The following is a 19,621-nucleotide window of genomic DNA, read 5'->3' on the forward strand; positions in this document are numbered from 1 at the left end:
ACAGAGCACAAGCCGGGAAGGGGCAGAGAGAGAGAGAGAGAGAGAGAGGGAGACACAGAATCTGAAGCAGGCTCCAGGCTCTGAGCTGTCAGCACAGAGCCGGACACGGGACTTGAACTCACAAATCATGAGATCGTGACCTGAGCTGAAATCAGACACTTAACCGAGAGTGAGCCATCTAGGCATCCCTAGAAATCTTTTTTTTTTATTTTTTTTTTATTTGAAACTTGGGGGATTGGGAAGAAAGAAGGGTACTGGAGAGGCTGGTTCCCTGTTGGCCGCCTTGGTGGCCAAGGACGAGGGGTGGTGGCCCTATTAGCTCTGGGAGCCGAGCGAGGCAGCTGGGCAGTGGGGGCTGTGGGAGGGCGCAGGTTTGCTCGGTGCTCTGTCTGTGGCCCTCAGGCACTGGACAGGGGACCGAGCATTCCCCCTGGGGACACACAGACGTTCCTGCCTCAGGCCTGTCGTCTTGTGTTCCCAAAGTTTAAGCATGGCTCTTCCCGGCTGGGGAGCCCCGCCTTCCTGAAGGCACGGGAGGCAGGACTGAGGCCCCAGTGAGACTTGTAGACACCACGCCCCTTCCTTCAGCTCTGGGGAAAGGGGAGTGGAGGCATCGGGACGCCACCCCTCCACCCCCGCCCCGCTCTCTTCTCCCAGGCAAGACCTAGAGCCGTCCTTGAACCTGGTTGGCTGTGGGGGTGACCAGAGCAGTGGGCAGGGGCTCTCCAAGCTGGTCTCCATCTGGCGGTTTCCCAAAGGGATCCGTCGGGAGCCTGCTGTGTTGGGCACCACGCAAGGGGCAGAGGTGGCCCGGGAGGGCTTGGGCTGCAAGGGACAGAGGTCGTGCAGAGAAAAGCCTACTTGGACTTGTGACAGCTGGAGTCGTAAACACCTGCTTGTGACCTGCCTGAACGCACACACAGCTGGAGGTGACTGCCTCTCCCTGCCCTCACCCTCCTCGAACCCCCAATTCCTGACTTTGCTACTCTCCTGGGAGGGGGGAGGCAGCCCAGGTGAGCGGGAGACTGGGGGGCTGGGGGTCAGAGGGCCCTGGCTTCAAACCCTGGCTCCAGCACCCACACTCGGGGACACCTGGACATGAGCTGTCGCCTCTCTGTGCCTCAGTCTCTCATCTGCAAAATGGACATAATCCCCAGTGCTGATACAGGCTAGCAGAGCAGAGGTAAGTTGCACGAGCATCCCTTGGTGGCAGCTTGATACACTTTGTTCCTTCGTTGCTGTCTTCCTAGCCTGTCCCTTTAACAGCAGGCTGGTTCTGCAGGCCTGTCCCTTTAACATCCTCTCACGTCCTTCCTCACGCAAGGGACCCCTCATTTCTTTGTTCTATTTCTCGACCAAAACAAGAAGAAAAGAAAAATCACCATGTGGGAAACACTGGCATCGGGGGAGAGGAGAACCGTCCATTTTTCTGAAAACAAGACAAAAAGAACAGTCTGTGTTGCCAGCTGCCAGTGCCCTTGAATGCACGGGTTCTGGGAACCCCGGGCATTGGCCACGGAGACCCCCCCCCTCCGCTCCTGCAGCCTGGCTTTCCCCAGAGGGAGTGTGCCGTGCATCTCAAAGCAGGTTATGTCCACCTTGCCTCGTCCTACTGAGTCCCATGGTGAACGGCAAGGCTCTTGTTTCCCTGTAGCTTCATCTGGCTGCTGTGGGCCAGCCGGAAAAGGCGACTGCCACCCGCGTGGCAGTTCCGTGGTTGGGGGACGTGGGCTCTCATGAGGGCCAGGTTGTGCCCTGCCCGCCTCCCATTCACAGGTGGAAGTTCTGACCCCCAGTCGCTGAGAATGTGACTGTATTTGGAGACAGGGACTTTGAAGGCGTAATTAAGGTGAAATGAGCTCACTGGGGTGGGCCCCCAACGCCGTATGACCGGTGCCCTTGTGGGAAGAGATCAGGACACAGACACGCACAGAGGGGAGGCCGCGTGAGGACACAGGGAGAAGGCGGCGTCTGCCAGCCGAGGAGAGAGGCCTCAGAAGAGACCAGCCCTGATGGGACCCTGGCCCGGGACTTCCAGCCTCCAGGACTGAGAGGGAATGCACGTCGGCTGTTAAGCTGTCCGGTCCGTGGGCCTTACGGCAGCTCGAGGTGGATGGTCCAGGCCTGCTCTGCGCCGACGGGGATGGGCCCCGGGATAGGAGGCAACACCCGCGTGGGGCACCGGTGAACGTTTCCCATCGTTGTCATCATGACTCTTGTCTCTTGGACTCCCCTCCTGCACTCTGTGCCACGGAGGTGGGGACCAGGCCGCAAGACGGAGTAGGCACCCAGGCACGTGCGTTCATGGCTACTCGCAGCCAGTGGTTCCCGATCCTTCGTGAACACGCACCGTCGTGGCCAAATTGAAGTGCTCATCGTGTGGTGGGCACAGTGCTGACGGCGTTCTTCGCAAGGACTCCCTGAAGTACCTATAGTCATCTCTTTACGGGGGAGGAAACTGAGGCCCAGAGGGCTCGAGCCCCTTGCCTTGCCGATTTTAACAGGCAGGGCTAGGATTTGATCCGCTCCCAGGCCCTTTGGTGCCGTGGTCTCCATGCTACGACTTGGTTTTCTCTTTTAACGTGGGACTGTTTCTTGTAAGGAGAGGGTGCCAGGGAGAGCACTGAGACCTCCTTCTGTGACCTGGGGCGGTCTGGGCAGGCGCTGGCACGCAGGGGCGGTCGTGATGAGCCACGTGCCGTCGCCACTGGCCTCCTGCCCCCCCTGCCCGCCTCCCACCCCAGAAAATGGCCTGGGGCAAACTGCCCAGGCCCCCCGGGAGTGTGTGTGTTGGGGAAGGGACTCCACTGAGCCAGGGAGCAGGGGATGGCTGTCCCCGGCTCAGGGAAGGTGGCTGGAGTGGGGGACGGGTAGACAGGAGGGGTGACAGGGAGGGCCATAGGGCTACCTGCTCACGCTGCCCTCGATCTGGGGTTCTGACTAGATTTACGTGCTCCGACTAAGGACGGTGAGCCCATCTCAGCGTGGTCCCGTGAAGAGGAAACCAAAGCCAGGTTCAAGTTCACCTCCCAAAATAGCCTTGAAAAGCACTGTAGGTCTTTCCTGAATTTGTTCTACGTGGAACCGAAGGGCACTTGTATTTTCGGAAGAAGGAAAAGCATCCTAAGGCCTCTTCGCGCTCCCTCTCTCAGAGAGCCCCCAGACGGCTGCCTGGTTTCCCCAACGGTCTGCCCCCCCTGCTCCCCCCCCCACGTGCAGGTTCCCCCCTGCTCCCCAGACAGCTGCAACTCCGTCCGACGATCCGCCCGAGGCCATCTTTTCCAAGTTGGTGAAATGATCAGAGACGAAGAAGCTGCTTAGGGTTCCACCCACCCCACACCCCCACACTCGCTCATATTCATTCTCACATCATCACACACACTCACTCACACACTCACCTCCACACTTGCTCATACATAATCGCACTCACATACTCACCTACACACGCTCACCCCATACCCTCACACTCACACCCACTCGACCCCACATCCCACACTCACCCCCCACTCACACACACACACTCCCCCGTACGCACGCACACACACCCTCATACGCACTCATCCCGCACCCCCACGGGCTCACACACACCTCCCACCACACCCCTGCACACGCACACGCTACACCCAGAATTGAGACAATTGCTTTCCTATTTTGCAACCTGCCTTTTCCAATGAACTCTATACCGTGAGAAAAATTCCCCAAGTATTTAATTTTAGGAAGGCCTTCTCCCATCATCTGGATTTAATTTCATGGCGCAGCCCTCCGACGTGGGCGCTGAGGACGTTTTCACTCGTTTGCGTGTATAAATAACGCCGGGTGAAGTCCTTTTGTGCATCTCTGATTACGTCCTCGGGATAAGTTCCTAGGAGGGAAATTGCTGGGAATAAACATTTTAAGACTTGCAGTACGTGTTTCTGACTGGTCCTCCGTGACGATCGTGCGGTTTTGTCTTTGGAAGAAGCGGAGGGAATTGCGTCTCCAGGCGGCTGGGCTTTCCTCCCGCGCTGCTGTGCGGCCTGCAGGGACCCCGTCCCAGACCCGGGCCTCCCAGCGCCCCCGCCCCCCGACGCCTCCCGGCGCCCCGTCCTGTCCTGTCCATGGACACTGGCCTGTGCGGACACTGTCGCACCTCAGAGCTGCCTCGCGGCTTGTGGGAAGCCCTGTCCCGGGAGCACTCTTACCCTGCGGGGCTAGCAGCTCTGGGGCACAATCTGTACTCGGCCAAGTCCATTTCCGAGTCTTCTTCTTTTATTTTTCGGTTTTTTTTTTTTTTGTTTTTTGTGATTTTTTTTTTTTTTTTTTGAGTTTGACTTCCAACCAATTTTTTCTTCTAAAGGATTTCCACGACAAAGCTCTGGAGAAGGGACCGTTTCTTCGGCTCAGGACCCAAATAAAACGAGTCCATCTGACTTCTCGAAGTAAAGCTGTTGTCACCTTCCCCAGCCAGCTTAGTGGGAGCGGGGTGGGTGGGAGTGAGTGTGAAAATATGGGTGAGCGTGGGTGGTGTGTGGGTGAGTGTGCGATTGCACGTGAGTGAGCGTGGGGGGGGAGTTTGGGGCGAGCGTGTGAATGTGCACGTGTATGTGTGCAAGTGTGCACGTGAGTGTGGGTGAGAAGTGAGCGTGTGGGGTGAGCGTGTCAACGCATTCCCCAGGCCCCTATGGAACAGGGGAAGGTCGTATGACGCGACTCACCGAAACGGTAACAACACTGCAGTCGGGACCCAGCTGCCGTATCACGATTGCTGGGACGCCACGTGGTACGGGAAGGCCACCGGATGCACCGAGAGCAGGCGCGGGCTGGCTGGGATCTGACTGGACCCCTCTCCGGCCGTGTGGCCGTGCGCAGGCTCTCTCTGTGCGCTTCCCCGCCCTGGGCTGTGGGAGAAGAGCGAAGAAGGGTGGCCGCTCTGACCGGCCTCCCGGTCCCCCGGGCCCTCCTGCTGGGCTGGACGCTCCGATGAGAACACAGGGAGGATGGTCACTGGTGACTGGACTGCAGTCTACCCCTGCCCCTTTGTACCGTCCAGGTGGTCCCGGGAAGGAGCTGACAAAGGGCGGAGCACAGGCCGGCAGAGGGAGAGCGCAGGGCCTGGCCTGTGGCTGGCATCCCTGGGCCTGAGCAGGGCCCTCGGTGGGGGGGTCTGCAGCTCCCCCCCCAACCGTGGACTTCTGCAGACGGGGGTGGGAGGTGGGGCGAGGGGGGAGCCCAGGAGCGCCACTGCTCCTCAGCCAACCAGCCCCGGAGCATCTGGCGTCAATCGACGTGACCTTGGCAGGCGACCTTCTGCAAGGGCGCCTGCTCAGACGCCCCCCGACCCCCCCTCTTTGGACGGTTCCAGGAACAGCTCCCAAGGCATTTCAGACACTCCTTTTCCTTTAAATGTCAACTGCCTCATCGGTAACCCTTGGAGGGGCGTTCACAGCCCGGATGTGGGACAGGACAGGCTGAGAGCCTGGCCTCGGGGGACCAGGGTGGGTGGGGGCGGCAGGACAGGGCTGCGGTGGCGGCGGGGGCGGGGGGGGGGCTCCCCTGTGGGAACAACGGCCCGCACCCTGGCTTTGGGAACAACGCGTGTTCTCAGGAGCTCCTGGGACAGCTGGCCCGGTCCTCTCACCTGACTGGCTGGGCTCTGGAAACAGCTTTCGTGGCAGGTTATGAGCAGTTCCCAAAGTTGTCCCCGCAGTGGCCTGTGCAAAGGGGAGAACCGAGGGGCCACCCAGCTCCTGAGTTTGCTGAGTGTACTGGACTGAACGGTGTCTCCATCCCCCCCCCCCCCCCCCGGTTCCTGCTCTTTGCAGATATTAGTTCAATTAAAACCAGGTCATACTGGGTTCAAGTGGGCACAATCTAACATGACCGGCCTCCTTGTAAGGAAAAACAGAGACGCGCAGCGAAAAGGCCGCTGATGGCGTGTACAGCCACAAGCTAAGGCCAAGGACCACCCAGGAAGAGCAGAGGCTGGAAGGGGCAGGAAGGAGCCTCCCCCAGAGCCCTCAGACAGAGCGCGGGCCTGCCAGCCCCTCCATGTCAGAACACCGAGAGAATAAATTCTGTGGTTTAAGCCGTCTGGTTAGTGGCAATCTGTTCTTTTGCCCCAAGAAACGAATAGGAAAGTCTTTTGTTTTATTTAGTTATAACAAAGTTTCAATCATACTAACAATAGAAAAATTCTGCCTTTAGTCATTCAAAGTTAGCACCCAGCTGCTGGCATTTGGTTTTTTGGCCTCCGCCTTTGATGTGCGAACACTTGGCCATGAACGCAGACTGGGCGGACGCAAAGTGCCCTGGCCGGGTAGAGCTGTGCCTCCGTCCCAGCCGAGCCCGGCCTCACCTGCTGACCGTGGTGACCCGACCACGAAGCTGGACACCTGAATGCGCTCTCCGGTTCCTTCACTGCAGACCTATTTCGCCCGAAGGAAACTTCCAGATCAGGTGCACCTACATACTCAAATGTACTTACAAACACGCACTCCAAAGTCAAACCTAAACATTTAAAAATTATCCGCAATGGCGAAGATACGCAAACAACAGAAACATCCATCAGTGGATGTAAAGATAACGTGTGATATACACATACGATGGAACATTATTCGCCTTATTTAAAAAAATTTTTTTTTAATGTTTGTTTATTTTTGAGAGAGAGAGAGAGACAGAGCTCGAGAGGGGAAGGGCCAGAGAGAGAGGGAGACACAGAATCTGAAGCAGCTCCAGGCTCCGAGCTGTCAGCCCAGAGCCCGATGTGGGGCTCAAACTCACAAACCGCGAGACCATGATCTGAGCCGAAGTCAGACGCTTAACCGACTGAGCCACCCAGGTGCCCCACGTTATTTGCTTTCTAAAAACGGAGGACATTCTGCACCACGAGGCAGCATGCATGAACCCTGAAGACAGTATGCTAAATGAAACAAGCCAGTCACAGAAAGACAAATACCGCGGGAATCCGCCTACACGAGCTCTCTAGAATAAATTCATAGAAGCAGAGGGTGGAATGGTGGTTGCCAGGCTCTGGGTAGCAGGGTGTGGGGAAGGGAGGTCGCTAACCCATGGGCATAAGGTCTCAGTGAGGCAGCTGATCCGCTCCAGAACCCTGCTGCCTACGGCCCACGGTACTGAATCGTACTCTTAAAAATGTGCTAAGAGGGTAGACCTTACGTTAAACGTTCTCGCAACAATAAAACAACAAAAAAAAACTAGAAAAAAAAATTGTCTCTAAAGTCCAAACGCAATTTTTGTGCACTTTAATACACGTTTCATAACCCCCCTCCCCAAATAAAAACTGTCATTCTGTTCTCTTCCATTAGCTGGGGTCATTTAATTTTATTTCATTTTTTTTAAACTTTTATTTATTTTGAGACAGAGAGAGAGTGAGTGAGGGAAGGGGAAGAGAGAGAATCCCACGCAGGCTCTGATAGCATGGAGCCTGATGAGGGGCTCGAACCCATGAACCGGGAGATCGTGACCTGAGCTGAAGTCAGCCGTTTAACCCACGGAGCCCCGCAGGCGCCCCAAGTGGGGTAATTTTAAAGTAGTAACACTGTTTAGCGTTTGCACTGTCTGTAGAGTATTTTCATAATGGCAACTGCCGGGCCCCACCGACTGCTCTGAGACCCAGTGCGGCCTTAGCGCGAGGTGTGATAGGACTCCTGTCAGCCACGCTGGCACAGGGACCCCCACGGCCTTGCGCCACCTCGACCTTCCTTACCAGGCTTCCCTCCCTGGCGACACCACGACCGCCTGCACCCGAACTCCCGTCCTGGCAACTCGGAAAACCCGGACTAAGACGCCTCCCTGAGTTACCCCAGTACCCCTGGCGGGAGATGTTGCCATCATCCCCATTTCATGGATGAGGACATTGAGGCACGGAGCGGTGGGGCGTCGGGGGGACAGGGAGGAAGGTGGTTCGCTTCTTGAGGCCGAGCTCGGCCTTTTCTGTCAAGTTTCAGGGTAATTGTCTCTTCACGGCCATGATGCCAGGAAACACGCTTTTCGAAGTTTTAAAATAGGCGTACCGTCGTTTTTTCCAGAACCTCCCACATCCTGAACTTGAGCACACTTGGTGAAACCCTTCAGAGTAGATCTGTTAGACTGAAGCGCTCTGAAAACAGTCTCCCACAAAACACCAACCTCTGACTTTCAGAGACCAACTCTCTCTAGTCTCTTTCCTTTTTAAAGTTTTTTATTAGAAAAAATATTTACTTACTTTGAGAGAGAGAGAGAGCGCGCACCAGCAGGGGAGGGGCAGAGAGGAGAGACAGAATCCCAAGCAGGCTCCACACCAGCGGCCCAGAGCCCGACGGGGGCCTCGAACTCACAAACCGTGAGATCGGGACCTGAGCCGAGATCAAGAGCTGGACGCTTAACCGACTGAGCCGCCCGGGCGCCCCTCAGTCTGCTTCCTTTGAATGTGACAACGGTCACGAGGGGCCTCACGTTGAGACGTGAACAAGTGGCCTGCTGTCCCGTGAAAGGTTACTTTTCTCGATCCAAACTGAAAAGTCTTACTGACCTGTGGCCACTGGTACAGCACAAGCGAGCACCCGCCTGGAGAAGGCGCGAGGCAGCATCTCCACGAAAATGCAACCCCCCCGACCCCCCCCCACCCCCCCCCCCCCCGCACCGCGACACCGGGCCGCGTGCAGCAGAACCAGGTGCGACTCTTCAGCGACGCGACGTAAGACTGGAGTGACTCCTGTCTGAGAGTAGCCATGTTTGGGAGCCCACGCACCCGGCACAGCCACACCCGCCCACGCCACACACCATACCCCACGCACGCCTCAGGCTGGCCAAGCGCTTGGGAACAAGGGAGGGCCTTGTCTTGAAGATGCCGCGGCCCTAAAGCTGATTCTGGAAGGATTCTTCACTCAGCTCCGGTGGAGCCCTGGGGCTCCATGGGGCCCCGACCACCTGTAGGGGCTTGCGGATGATGGGGCTGCCTGGGAGCTGGGGGCCCGGGTCCCTGCCGCCAGGGGTATGACCTCGGACGAGAGGGCTTCATTGAAAATGACCCCGGAAGCAGCACTGGAGGGAGCAGGCCCCGTGGGCCAGCCAAGCCGGCACCTTCGGCAGGTGCACGTATAGCCAATTACGGGAGGAAAGACCAGCGAGGTCAGGCCGGGGGCTGCCCTCTTCCCCGCGGCCCGTGTCACCTTTGCTCTCGGGGACGACGTTTATGAAGACAGACTCCAGCCCACAACTCCCACTCCCGGCCACCTTCCGCTCCTGAGACGGCGCCCGTGGCCGAGACCCACGGAAGCCTGGGCCCTCGGCCCCAAGCTCTTCCCCCACCTGCTTCCTTTCCTGGGTCCTGAACCGTAACCACTCGTGCCACAGCGTCCTCGGGGAGAACCCAGGGATGCATAGAGACAATTGCCCGTTTCCTTCCAGCTCTCATGGCCCCAAGTCTCTGACCCGTGAAGGCGGAGGAAACGAGGACCGAACACTGCAGCCTGACCAGCCCCTCCCCGAGGCCCTGGGGTGTGGACCCCGGGGTCCCTGTTGGTTCTTGAGGCGATCGCCCTGCCGTTAGGACCGCCTGGGCTTCTTTCCTGTAAGGCACGACCATGCTGTAGCCAGGGCGCCCGTGGTTCAGCGCAGAAGCGAGAGAAGCCCCATCAGGGAACCCGTCTGTGACGCCTCTGCAGGCCGGGGGCCTGCCCGTGATGGGAGCACCTTTGCAGGGCCAGCAGGTGCCCAGGAAGAGGCTGGGGGAGTCTGAGTTATCCGAGGGGGCTGCCGAGGGTCGGGTCTGCTCAGCTGAGTGGGGGGGTGGGTCACCCCGTGTGCCTGTGGTACGCTAATGCTGAATATTCCAGAAGGTAATGGCGTTGGGCCCCTGTGTAAGGGCAGGCTGGCCAGCAGGGCAGAGGGAGAGGCAGAGTCTGGGGGTGATGGGCGTGACATCCCATCGGTCTGAACTCAGAGGTCTGAACTCAGAAGACATCAGGGAGGAACACTGTGGAAGCTCCCTGCGGGCATTCAGAACCTTCGGGAAGGGGGCTGTAAGCAACTGTGAACGGAAAAGCAGCAGCCGCCTGGAGGGGCGCACTGGGGTGTAATGGCCAGTAGAGCCCCGGGGCGCAGAATGCAAGTGGGTATCTGGGCCTGAGGAGGCATCTCTGAGGAGGGGCCTCAGCAAAAACTGAACACACCCGGCCTCCTCCTGTCTGCGAACAGCCGTCCTCTGAGCCAGCGGTTGGGGTGGGGGTGGGGCGGGGGCCTCAGGGGCCCACGGGAGCATCTTCAGGGCACACAGTGCCTCGGCACCATCATCCCCACAAAGGTCCCTGTGACCGAAGAAGGGGAATCCGAAGGGGTTAGTGTTCCTTCCACCTTTCTACTCTCAGTGGTCCATACCCCGAAATAACGACGCTCCCCAAATCCGAGGACATCCTTTTTCATTTTTTAAAATATTTATTTTTGAGAGACAAGAGAGAGCCAGAGCAGGAGCGGGGCAGGGTCAGAGAGCGGGAGACACAGAATCCGACGCAGGCTCCAGGCTCTGAGCTGTCAGCACAGAGCCCGACGCGGGGCTCGAACTCAGGAACCGCGAGATCATGACCTGAAGTCGGACTGAGCACCCGGGCGCCCCCTTGAGGACATCCTTTGAATCACAAGCCACTTATCCCCAGTTCGGCGGCGGGAGGTTGGAACGTCAGGAGACAGAGGTCGGAACCCTCCCCGGAAATCATGACAATTAGGCTCCCCCTCCCTCCTGGCATCTGGGGTCCCCACCTGGGTGGCTTCGAACTCCAGCCAGGGGGCTCTCAGGTTAACGTCTGCGCCACGGCCATTCCGAAATCCTGTTAGCTCTTCCTGGGGGACAACACAAGGGATCTGGGGCCTACTCTGCCGTCAGGGCGCCCGAAGCTCTCACCTGTCGCCCCCCCCTCCCCCCCCCCCCCCCCCCCGCGACCGCAGGCCTACACGACGCCCTCCGGGCGCTTGCTCCTCCAGACCACCAGCGCCGTCACAAGCAGGGTCACCAGGATGGGCACCGCGATGAAGGGGCAGAGGATGCTTCGGGGCGGGTCCCGCACGGCCCTGCCGGAGACGGGGCAGTTCCTGAAGTAGTGCCGGTGGACGGCCACAAAGAACCTGTCCACGGCCGCATTCGGCCAGAAGCAGCCCAGCTGGTCCGCCACGTGCCTGGTGCAGTCAGTGAGCACTTTGTAGGTCCTGCGGGTGGAAAAGCCGCTCATTAGCCCCCGCGCGGGCAGAGGCCCGAGGCAGGACCCGGCCAGGGCTCTTCGCCCCATGCCCCTGGGGGCCCGAGCAGCCCCGGGGGTCCTCGCCCGGCCGGGCTCCAGGAGAGGAAGGCCCTGGAAGGTCCTGTGGGGGCTCCCGGATGTCCTGCAGGCGCCCACGCCCTGGAAGGCGGGCTGGGGCTCGGGGACGTCCCTCCTCGCTTCTGGGATTCCAGGGACCGGGACGCACCTGCCGGGGCAGCCTACGAGGGGGGCCAGTCAGGAGCGTTCCGACCGCGGCCTGGCTCAAGAAGCCGTCAGGGCACCAATCCGCAGCCTCTCCAGCACCTCGCTGTCCCCTCCTCCCCCAGGCAGGCCACCCAGCCTGGAAGGCAGGGCTCCCCACCGGGCCTGGTCTCCCAGCACCCCCCTGCCCCCCTCCCGCTGGAGCCTCCCGGAGCGTTCATCACCTTTCATGGTGCAGAGCCACATCTTAATTTTATTCATTGGGTGGAAATGCTGAGGACAGGGATCTGGTCTGTTTTGTTCACCTCTGCAGTCCCAGTGCCTAGAAGGGTACTTGGAACGTGGCAGGCGTGAGTCGGCTGTTTGGTCCTTTTTTTATTGTGGTAAAATAGAAATCATGTTTGCTTGTTTGGGTTTTTTTTTTTGTTTTTTGTTTTGTTGTGTGTTTTTTTTTTTTTTTTTTTTTTTGCTATTTTAACCGTTTAAAAAATTTTATCTATTACTTTTTTTGACAGAGAGAGAAAGAGAGAGCATCCCAAGCAGGCTCTGCACTGTTAGCATAGAGCTCGACGTGGGGCTGAATCCCACAAACTGTGAGATCGTGACCTGAGCTGAAACCAAGAGTCGGATGCTTAACCAGCTGAGCCACCCAGGCACCCCAAGTAAATTATTTTTTAATAAATGAAGATTGAAATTGGGGGATATTAAAATGCAGTTTCCAGAAGATGAGTCCCTTCTGCTTCTACTTAGCAGGTAGAAAGTTGTAAAACAAACAGACAAAAAATCCCAAAACAACAACAACGACAAAAGCCAAAGAAACCACAAAACCCTATGTTTTCTGGAGTCCGTCAGAGAGTAGAGACCACAGACCAACGAAGTAACTTGTTTCAAGGACCGTCCCGCCTGGGGCAGAGCACGGGAACAACAGACATGAGAAGAAACCCACTACTGACAGACTGCAAAGACCAACTAAGCCTAGAAGGTCAGTCTGGAATTCCCGGGGCCCCAGACACCCCGGTGGTTTTGTGACTCCCCACTTTTTCCCACGAGGCTCCAGCGGGTGCTCGTGAGAAAGGTTAGTGGCAGGCAGGGGACTGGCTGTCCCTTGGGGCCAGGCACAAACACTGCATGTTTCTTGAATACTTCTCATGTAAGAATCGACAGCCTGTGACCCCTGCAGGAAGAGTGGCTGATGGCGAGGAACAGACCGCAGCCCTTCCCGCTTTCCCAGACCCTCCCCTCCTGCGGAGCAAACGCCCTCAGCGGCCGAGGGAGGGATGGCACAGCCTGTCGGTGCCAGGGCACAGGAGAGACGCACTAGGGCTGACAGAGGAAGGGGAAAGACTCTTCCCCCTTGGGAGAGCAGGCCTGGGATCCTGCATGATACCAAACAGAGGGGCAGGAATCTCCCAGCCAAGATCCCACGGACCCAGGGCAGAGTTGGGCCACCACGGGGAGCGGCCCGAAGGCGTGTGGCCTGTCTGAGCTGAGGCTCTGTCCCCAGCATAGAACAGCAAGCAGCAACTGTCTGCTACCTGGACAAGGTGGAGAGAGACCGGCTCAGGCGTGCAGGGTGGGACACCGCCCTGAGGAAGATTCACCAGCCCCCACTGGGACCGCAAGGCGGTGGCAGCCATTGCTACAGGTACGGAGGCCTGTGGTGCTCTGAAAGTGACCACGGCGGCCACAAACCCCAGACCCAGCTCGGCTCCTGACAGGATGGACTCCAACCCCACACCAACAGCCTGGCGGGAGAGGGTGACCCACTGCCAGAGATGAACACTAGTCGCCTCCGTCTCTGATGTTCTCTCCACGAATGTTCCGTATTCAGATATGAAGTTATGAACTTTTCACTCAGAAGCAACAAAACCCAAGCAACGCGTTGCCAAGAGAGAAAACAATCAACAGAATCAGACTCATTGATGACCTAGATGTTGAAACTATTATGCAGGGACTTCGAGGAGATGATCACGACAAGGGGTCTAGGTGGGAAAGCAGATAATCTACACCCACAGAGCCTTGTAGCAGAGATGCGAAGCTGTAAGAAAGCTAGAGAGAAATGCTAGAAATAAAATGAACCCGGTATCAGAGAGAATTCCCTTGATGGGCTCATCAGCAGGTCCGGCATCTGAGGAATGAGTGAGTGAGCATGAAGGCAGGTCAGTAGAATTCCCCAAACCGAAACACAGAAAGAAAAAAACAGAGCATCCCTGTGGCGAGTTAAAAACACTATCAACGGGGCGCCTGGGTGGCGCAGTCGGTTAAGCGTTCAGCCAGGTCACGATCTCGCGGTCTGTGAGTTCGAGCCCCGCGTCAGGCTCTGGGCTGATGGCTCGGAGCCTGGAGCCTGTTTCCGATTCTGTGTCTCCCTCTCTCTCTGCCCCTCCCCCATTCATGCTCTGTCTCTCTCTGTCCCAAAAATAAATAAAAAACGTTGAAAAAAAAAATTAAAAAAAAAAAAAAACAAAAACAAAACACTATCAACGTTATATCAAGTCCAACTTGTAATCTGAGTCCCCAGGAGGAGGAGAAGGAATGGGGCGGAAAAAGTATTTGAAGAGATAATGGCTGAAAAGTTTCCCAGAACAAGGGGTCTAGGTGGGAAAGCAGATAATCTACACCCACAGAGCCTTGTAGCAGAGATGCGAAGCTGTAAGAAAGCTAGAGAGAAATGCTAGAAATAAAATGAACCCGGTATCAGAGAGAATTCCCTTGATGGGCTCATCAGCAGGTCTGGCATCTGAGGAATGAGTGAGTGAGTGTGAAGGCAGGTCAGTAGGAATTCCCCAAACCGAAACACAGAAAGAAAAAACAGAGCATCCCTGTGGCGAGTTAAAAACACTATCAACGTTATATCAAGTCCAACTTGTAATCTGAGTCCCCAGGAGGAGGAGAAGGAAAGGGGCGGAAAAAGTATTTGAAGAGATAATGGCTGAAAAGTTTCCCAGAACAGGGAGATATCGGTCTGCAAATCCAAGAAGGTCAGAGAACCTCAAACAGGGCAGAAAAGAAAACAGCAATAGCAAATAAAGAACCACATAGACCCATCGGTCAAACAAGCATCTGAAAACCAAACATAAAGAAAAAAACTTCCAAGAAAAAAAATCCTAGAGTCTGTCAGAGAAAAAAGACACTTACAACGAAGCAATGGCAGGGTCTCAGCAGACATTTTACAAGAGACTGTGCAGGCCAGGGACAATGGGGTGACTAACGGTGGGGAACATAGCCCCGTCTGTCCAGAGTCCCATACCCAGCAAAAGTAGCTTTCACACATGAAGTTGCCAATAAAGACTTTCTCAGAAACAAAAAGAAGCTGAGAGAGAATTCATTGCTAGAAGGTCTGTGCTTTAAGAAATGTTAGTTTTTCTTTCTTTTTTTTATTTTTTTAATTTTTTAATGTTTATTTATACTTAGAGAGAGAGAGAGAGAGAGAGAGAGAGAGAATGAGCAGGGAAGGGGCAGAGAGAGGAAGCCACAGAATCCGAAGCAGGCTCCAGGCTCCGAGCTGTCAGCACAGAGCCTGACACGGGGCTCGAACTTGCAGACCGCGAGATCACGACCTGAGCCGAAGTCAGACGTTCAACTGACGGAGCCCCCCAGGCGCCCCGGAAATGTTATTTTTTCATTCAGAGGAGTATAACAGATGAAGTAAACGGATACAGTCAAAATGAAGATGTTTAAAGATCCTTTTCTGGAACGTTCTGACTTTTGAGCTAGAAATCCAATCGATGCTGGGAAAGGCTGGGGTGCGTCCAGCAGCCAAGCGCCCCTCCACCGCAGCGCCTGTTATGTGGTCTCCAAATCGCTGAGTCACTGCCCTGAGTGCACTGGGACCGCGGGCCCTCTTCGGTCCGCGTGGGGTGTGGGGGGGGCTGGGAGGGTGGGGCCCCAGGAGGGACAGAGCGGGCCGAGGCGGCAGCAGCTGGCGTGTGTGGGACCCGTGCCCGACGGGGTGTGCGGTCTTCCCAGGCGAACAAGGACTCGTGTTTCAAGTCAAAACAGAAGTGGAGAGAGCCACAGGAAGTCACGACAGGCTGGGTCTCACGGTGAGAAGAAATGAATCAGCACGTATCAGGTGCCTGGCCCACGGTAAGGGCTGAACGTGGCAGGTGTTGTGAAAGCCCAAAGTCCAGCCTTCTGAGCTGGGTGTCGATGAGCTACGGGGACACGCGTCACAAGCACGGGTCTGGACGACCAGTCTTCTCCCCTGCCTCAGACCCACCAAGCCCGCCAGCAGTTTCTGGGGTTCGGCAGGACAGACACGCCGTCCTAAACGTTGCCCCCCCTCCTCTGTGCCTGGGGGAGGAGCGGGGACGCCCCCAGGAAGAGGTATTGCCACCCCAACCAGGAGAGGGAGGAGCCCCTGACCCAGGAGATGAGACCCTACAGACCCCACGCGGAGGCCACGCGGAGGCCGAGCGCCCGGGGTGGGCTATTCTGGGATCCGGCACTTTCTCCTTGAAATGTTATCTTCCACTTTGCAAAGCCACCGCCGTCTAAAAATATCTCCAACATGCAGTCAGCCGTCCACATCCTGTTTATTTATACAGAAGTGACAGCTGAAACTTTCAATAAATATTTGGAGCCCTGTCAGCAAGGGGGTGATAAGAGAATTCCCCTCAGAGTGTAGACATTCTTCTCTTCAGAAGAACACAGTACTGACTGAAGGGCCCAAAATAATCATGAAAAATATTCTTGCCTTAACCCTCTATTTTCAGTCCTCACATAACCAAACAGTTATCCTGTGTGTGTGTGTGTGTGTGTGTGTGTGTGTGTGTGGCAAGGACTTTCTATTCTGGGCCTTTAAGCAAACTTTGCTTGGAATGTTCCTGAACACGATGGTGGGAGTTTCCGATATGTCTGGGTCCCAGGTCAAGGCTCCCGGCACCAAGACTTATGATTGTTTCCTTGCTGGCAAGAAGGCTGATGCCCACTCCTGCCCCAGGCAAGGTGTCTGCTCTGGGGACACTGTGGTCGCTGGTGTCCCCCAGGTAGCCCTGACTGGTCCTGATGTGGAGTACCTGAGCTGGGGCCCTGGCACCCCAAAACCTGGATTCAAATCCCAGCCCCGCCGCCTATCCCGAGTAATCCTGGGATCGCCTTCCCCCAATCCGGGCGAGCCCTGGCCTCCTTATATGCAAATGAAGACACCACTTGGCAGGGTTACTGGGCAGATCAAGTGAAATGAGGTCAAGGGCCCCACATACAGCAGGCGCTCAATAAGTGGATGTTACCTCATCCCTTCCTTCTGAACAACTGGCGTGTGGCTTATAAAGTAGTCACTTCTCGTTCTACAAACCTGAACAAAAGCAGACCAGGCCACCTGAGTCTAAGCATCCAAAATCCGAGGAGGAACCACTTTTGGACTTAGGTTCACTTTATCCGCATCAATGGCTTCACCCATCCACCCGGGACCACGCGCCCCTCCTCCCCCCCACCGTGGGTTCCCGCAGCCCCATGCACCTGCCGTGGGGAGCAGCAGCTGGGGGTGAATGTGACTGCCCCGCGCTGGCCCAACGGGCCTGTCAAAATGCTTGATGACACGGCGGGGAGGCTCTCGGATAGCTGGCGAGGTGGGCAGGTGGGTGTGAGACCCAGAGCCGTACCCATGACGCTTTCGGCTAAACAGCCCTTCTGGAAATACAAATGACTAATACACAGCCCAGAAAAAGTTTAACCCCGCTCTTAAGAAAAACAAAGAGGGGCGCCTGGGTGCCTTAGTCGGTTTAGCATCCAACTTCGGCTCGGGTCATGATCCCGTGGTCTGTGAATTCAAGCCCGTGTCTCAGAGCCTGGAGCCTGCTTCGGATCCTGTCTCTCCCTCTCTCTCTGCTCCTCCCCTGCTCACGCTCTGTCTCTCTCTCTCAAAAATAAATAAACATTAAAAAAAATTAAAAAAGGGGCGCCTGGGTGGCTCAGTCGGTTAAGCGTCCGACTTCAGCTCAGGTCGCGATCTTGCGGTCCGTGAGTACGAGCCCCGCGTCGGGCTCTGGGCTGATGGCTCAGAGCCTGGAGCCTGCTTCCGATTCTGTGTCCCTCTCTCTCTGCCCTTCCCCCGTTCATGCTCTGTCTCTCTCTGTCTCAAAAATAAATCAACGTTAAAAAAATTTTAAAAAAAATTAAAAAAAAGAAAGAAAGAAAAACAAAGAAGCGAATGTCCAAATTTAAAAATAACACTTGGCGCTGGGGAAGGTACCGTGAGATGACGCAGGTCCTTGTGTCATTGCTAACAGAAGACAAACCGGTAAACATTTTCCCGAAAAGCGATTCAGCGATATGCGCCAATAACCTCCCAAGTGTGGATGCCCTTTGGCCCAGTATTTCTTTCCTGGGAATTATCTGAAATTAATAACATAAAATGTAGACAAAAGTAGTCTAAGAAGATGTTCACGGCGAATTTCTAATCATGGACAACAGCCAACAACGGGACTGCCAGGAAAGAACCGGCTTCTAAAAGCCTCCCCGCTGCTCTCTGCACCTCCCCCTTCAGGCTCGCAGCCCTGGGTGCCTAACCCCGCCCCACCAGCCACCTCCAGGCCCCTCCAGTTCCAGCAGGACCCCTGCAGGAAGGGCAAGGCCACTAGATGGCGCCCCTCCTGGGGACCTCCTCTCTGTGGTCTCCTCCCCTGGGGACGCTTCTCCCGCCTGTCAGCTCCTCCCGTGCAGTCACATCCCCCAGGACCCCCCATCCGGGCTCCTGAGGCTTCCCCTCCATCGCCTGGAGCGACCTCGCCCGCCCGGAGAGGCTCCCTGGTCCTCCCCACCTCCCTGGTCGGAGGGAGGGGCGTCCACACTCCGCAGACTCCTTGCTGTGACCCTCCCACCCCCATCGGAAGCTGGGTCCCGTCCACATCCAGCTGTCACCACACCTGGCTTCCAGGTTGCCCGTGCCCCCAGCTCCAGCTCCCAGCCCCTGGGAGCCCTTGCCCAGCCTCTGAGTTGTCATGGACTTTTCCCCACCTCCTCCAGGGGTGTCCCTGCCCTCCTGTGGCCCTGTCACTGTGTCCAGGAGTAGGCAGAAGTGACTTGCCTCGGTGGGTTATTGTGACCCACCTTGCTAACACCAGCGTCCACCTTCCTTCACAATTCGGGCCAGAGGCCTTGGCCTCTCTGCACCCCTTCTCTTCTACTCCACCCAGCTTGGTCAGGGGCGGCCATCAAATCCCTCGCTCTTCTCCTCTCCTCTGCACCCCTGCGCTCAGTCCATGATTGGCTGTCTCACCCCTGCCCTCCTCCTGACCTCCAGCCTACTATCCACATCTTTGCACCTTCCTTGTGCTGAATTCAAAAGCCTTCACGTAGCCCCCACCCTCAGCCATGTCCTCTCCTTCTCACCGGCCACAGGCCAGCTACACTGGCTGGTGCTTCTGCCTCAGGATCTTTGCACATGCTGCTCTTTCTCCTCGGAAGGCTCTTAACCCCATCTTCACCAGGCCAACTCTGCTCCTCCTTTGAATGTCACTTCCTCAAAAAGGCCTTTTTTTTGATGCTTCAACCTCATTCGGCTTCCTGGTAAAGTGGGGTTTCCTTCATAGATGTCTTACTTTGTCCTTGTACTTTAATTCACATGATGATTCACTCGCTCTTGGTCTCAACAACTAGCCTGCAAGCACCATGGGGGGAGGGGGACAGTGTAAGAAGAAGACCAAATCCCGCTTACCCTGTTGACAGAGTCACCTCAGGGGCAAAGGGGAGCCAAAGCTGAAGGAAGAGAGGGTATGGAACAGGAGGCCAGCAGGAGGGGTGCCCATGGCACAGCCCAGTGCACAGAGACATTCACACGGAGACAGCGGTATGAGAGCCCCGCGGTATACAGATCACTTACAGGTGCCGGAGGCACAAGCCGGAGTCAACCACGCCTTCACGTTGGGGACTTTTTTTTTTTTAAATATACTTTTAATGTTTATTTATTTCTGAGACAGAGACGGAGCATGAGCATGGGAGGGGCAGGGAGAGAGAGAGGGAGACACAGAATCCAAAGCAGGGTCCGGGCTCCGAGCTGTCAGCACAGAGCCCGACACAGGGCTCGAACTCACGAACTGTGACATCATGACCTGAGCCGAAGTCGGACGCTTAACTGACTGAGCCACCCAGGCGCCCCTAGTTTTTGAGAGAGAGACCGAGAGACAGAGCACGAGTGGGGGAGGGGCAGAGAGAGAAGGAGACACAGAATCCGAAGCAGGCTCCAG

General features: G+C 56.5%; 1 protein-coding gene across 4 annotated transcripts in view; it reads right to left on the reverse strand.

Moving 5' to 3' along the window:
- Nucleotides 1-4,302: 4,302 nt before the first annotated feature.
- RAMP1 (receptor activity modifying protein 1) overlaps nt 4,303-19,621 on the reverse strand; it is a 54,954-nt gene continuing 39,635 nt past the window's right edge. Inside the window, exons 3-4 of one of the 4 annotated variants that reach the window (XM_019445395.2) lie at nt 5,618-5,690; nt 4,326-4,877 (exon numbers count right to left, since the gene is read on the reverse strand). In XM_019445395.2, the coding sequence (XP_019300940.2) occupies nt 4,659-4,877; nt 5,618-5,690 (292 nt within the window). In that variant the 3' untranslated portion in view covers nt 4,326-4,658. Of the gene's footprint in view, nt 5,691-10,393; nt 11,179-19,621 lie in introns of those variants that run through there. The other 3 variants (XM_019445392.2, XM_053903079.1, XM_019445393.2) reach the window with 3 other exon arrangements.

The sequence above is a fragment of the Panthera pardus genome, unplaced genomic scaffold (assembly GCF_024362965.1).
Source record: "Panthera pardus isolate Hobbes unplaced genomic scaffold, ASM2436296v1 HiC_scaffold_10, whole genome shotgun sequence".
Classification (NCBI taxonomy): Eukaryota; Metazoa; Chordata; class Mammalia; order Carnivora; family Felidae; genus Panthera; species Panthera pardus.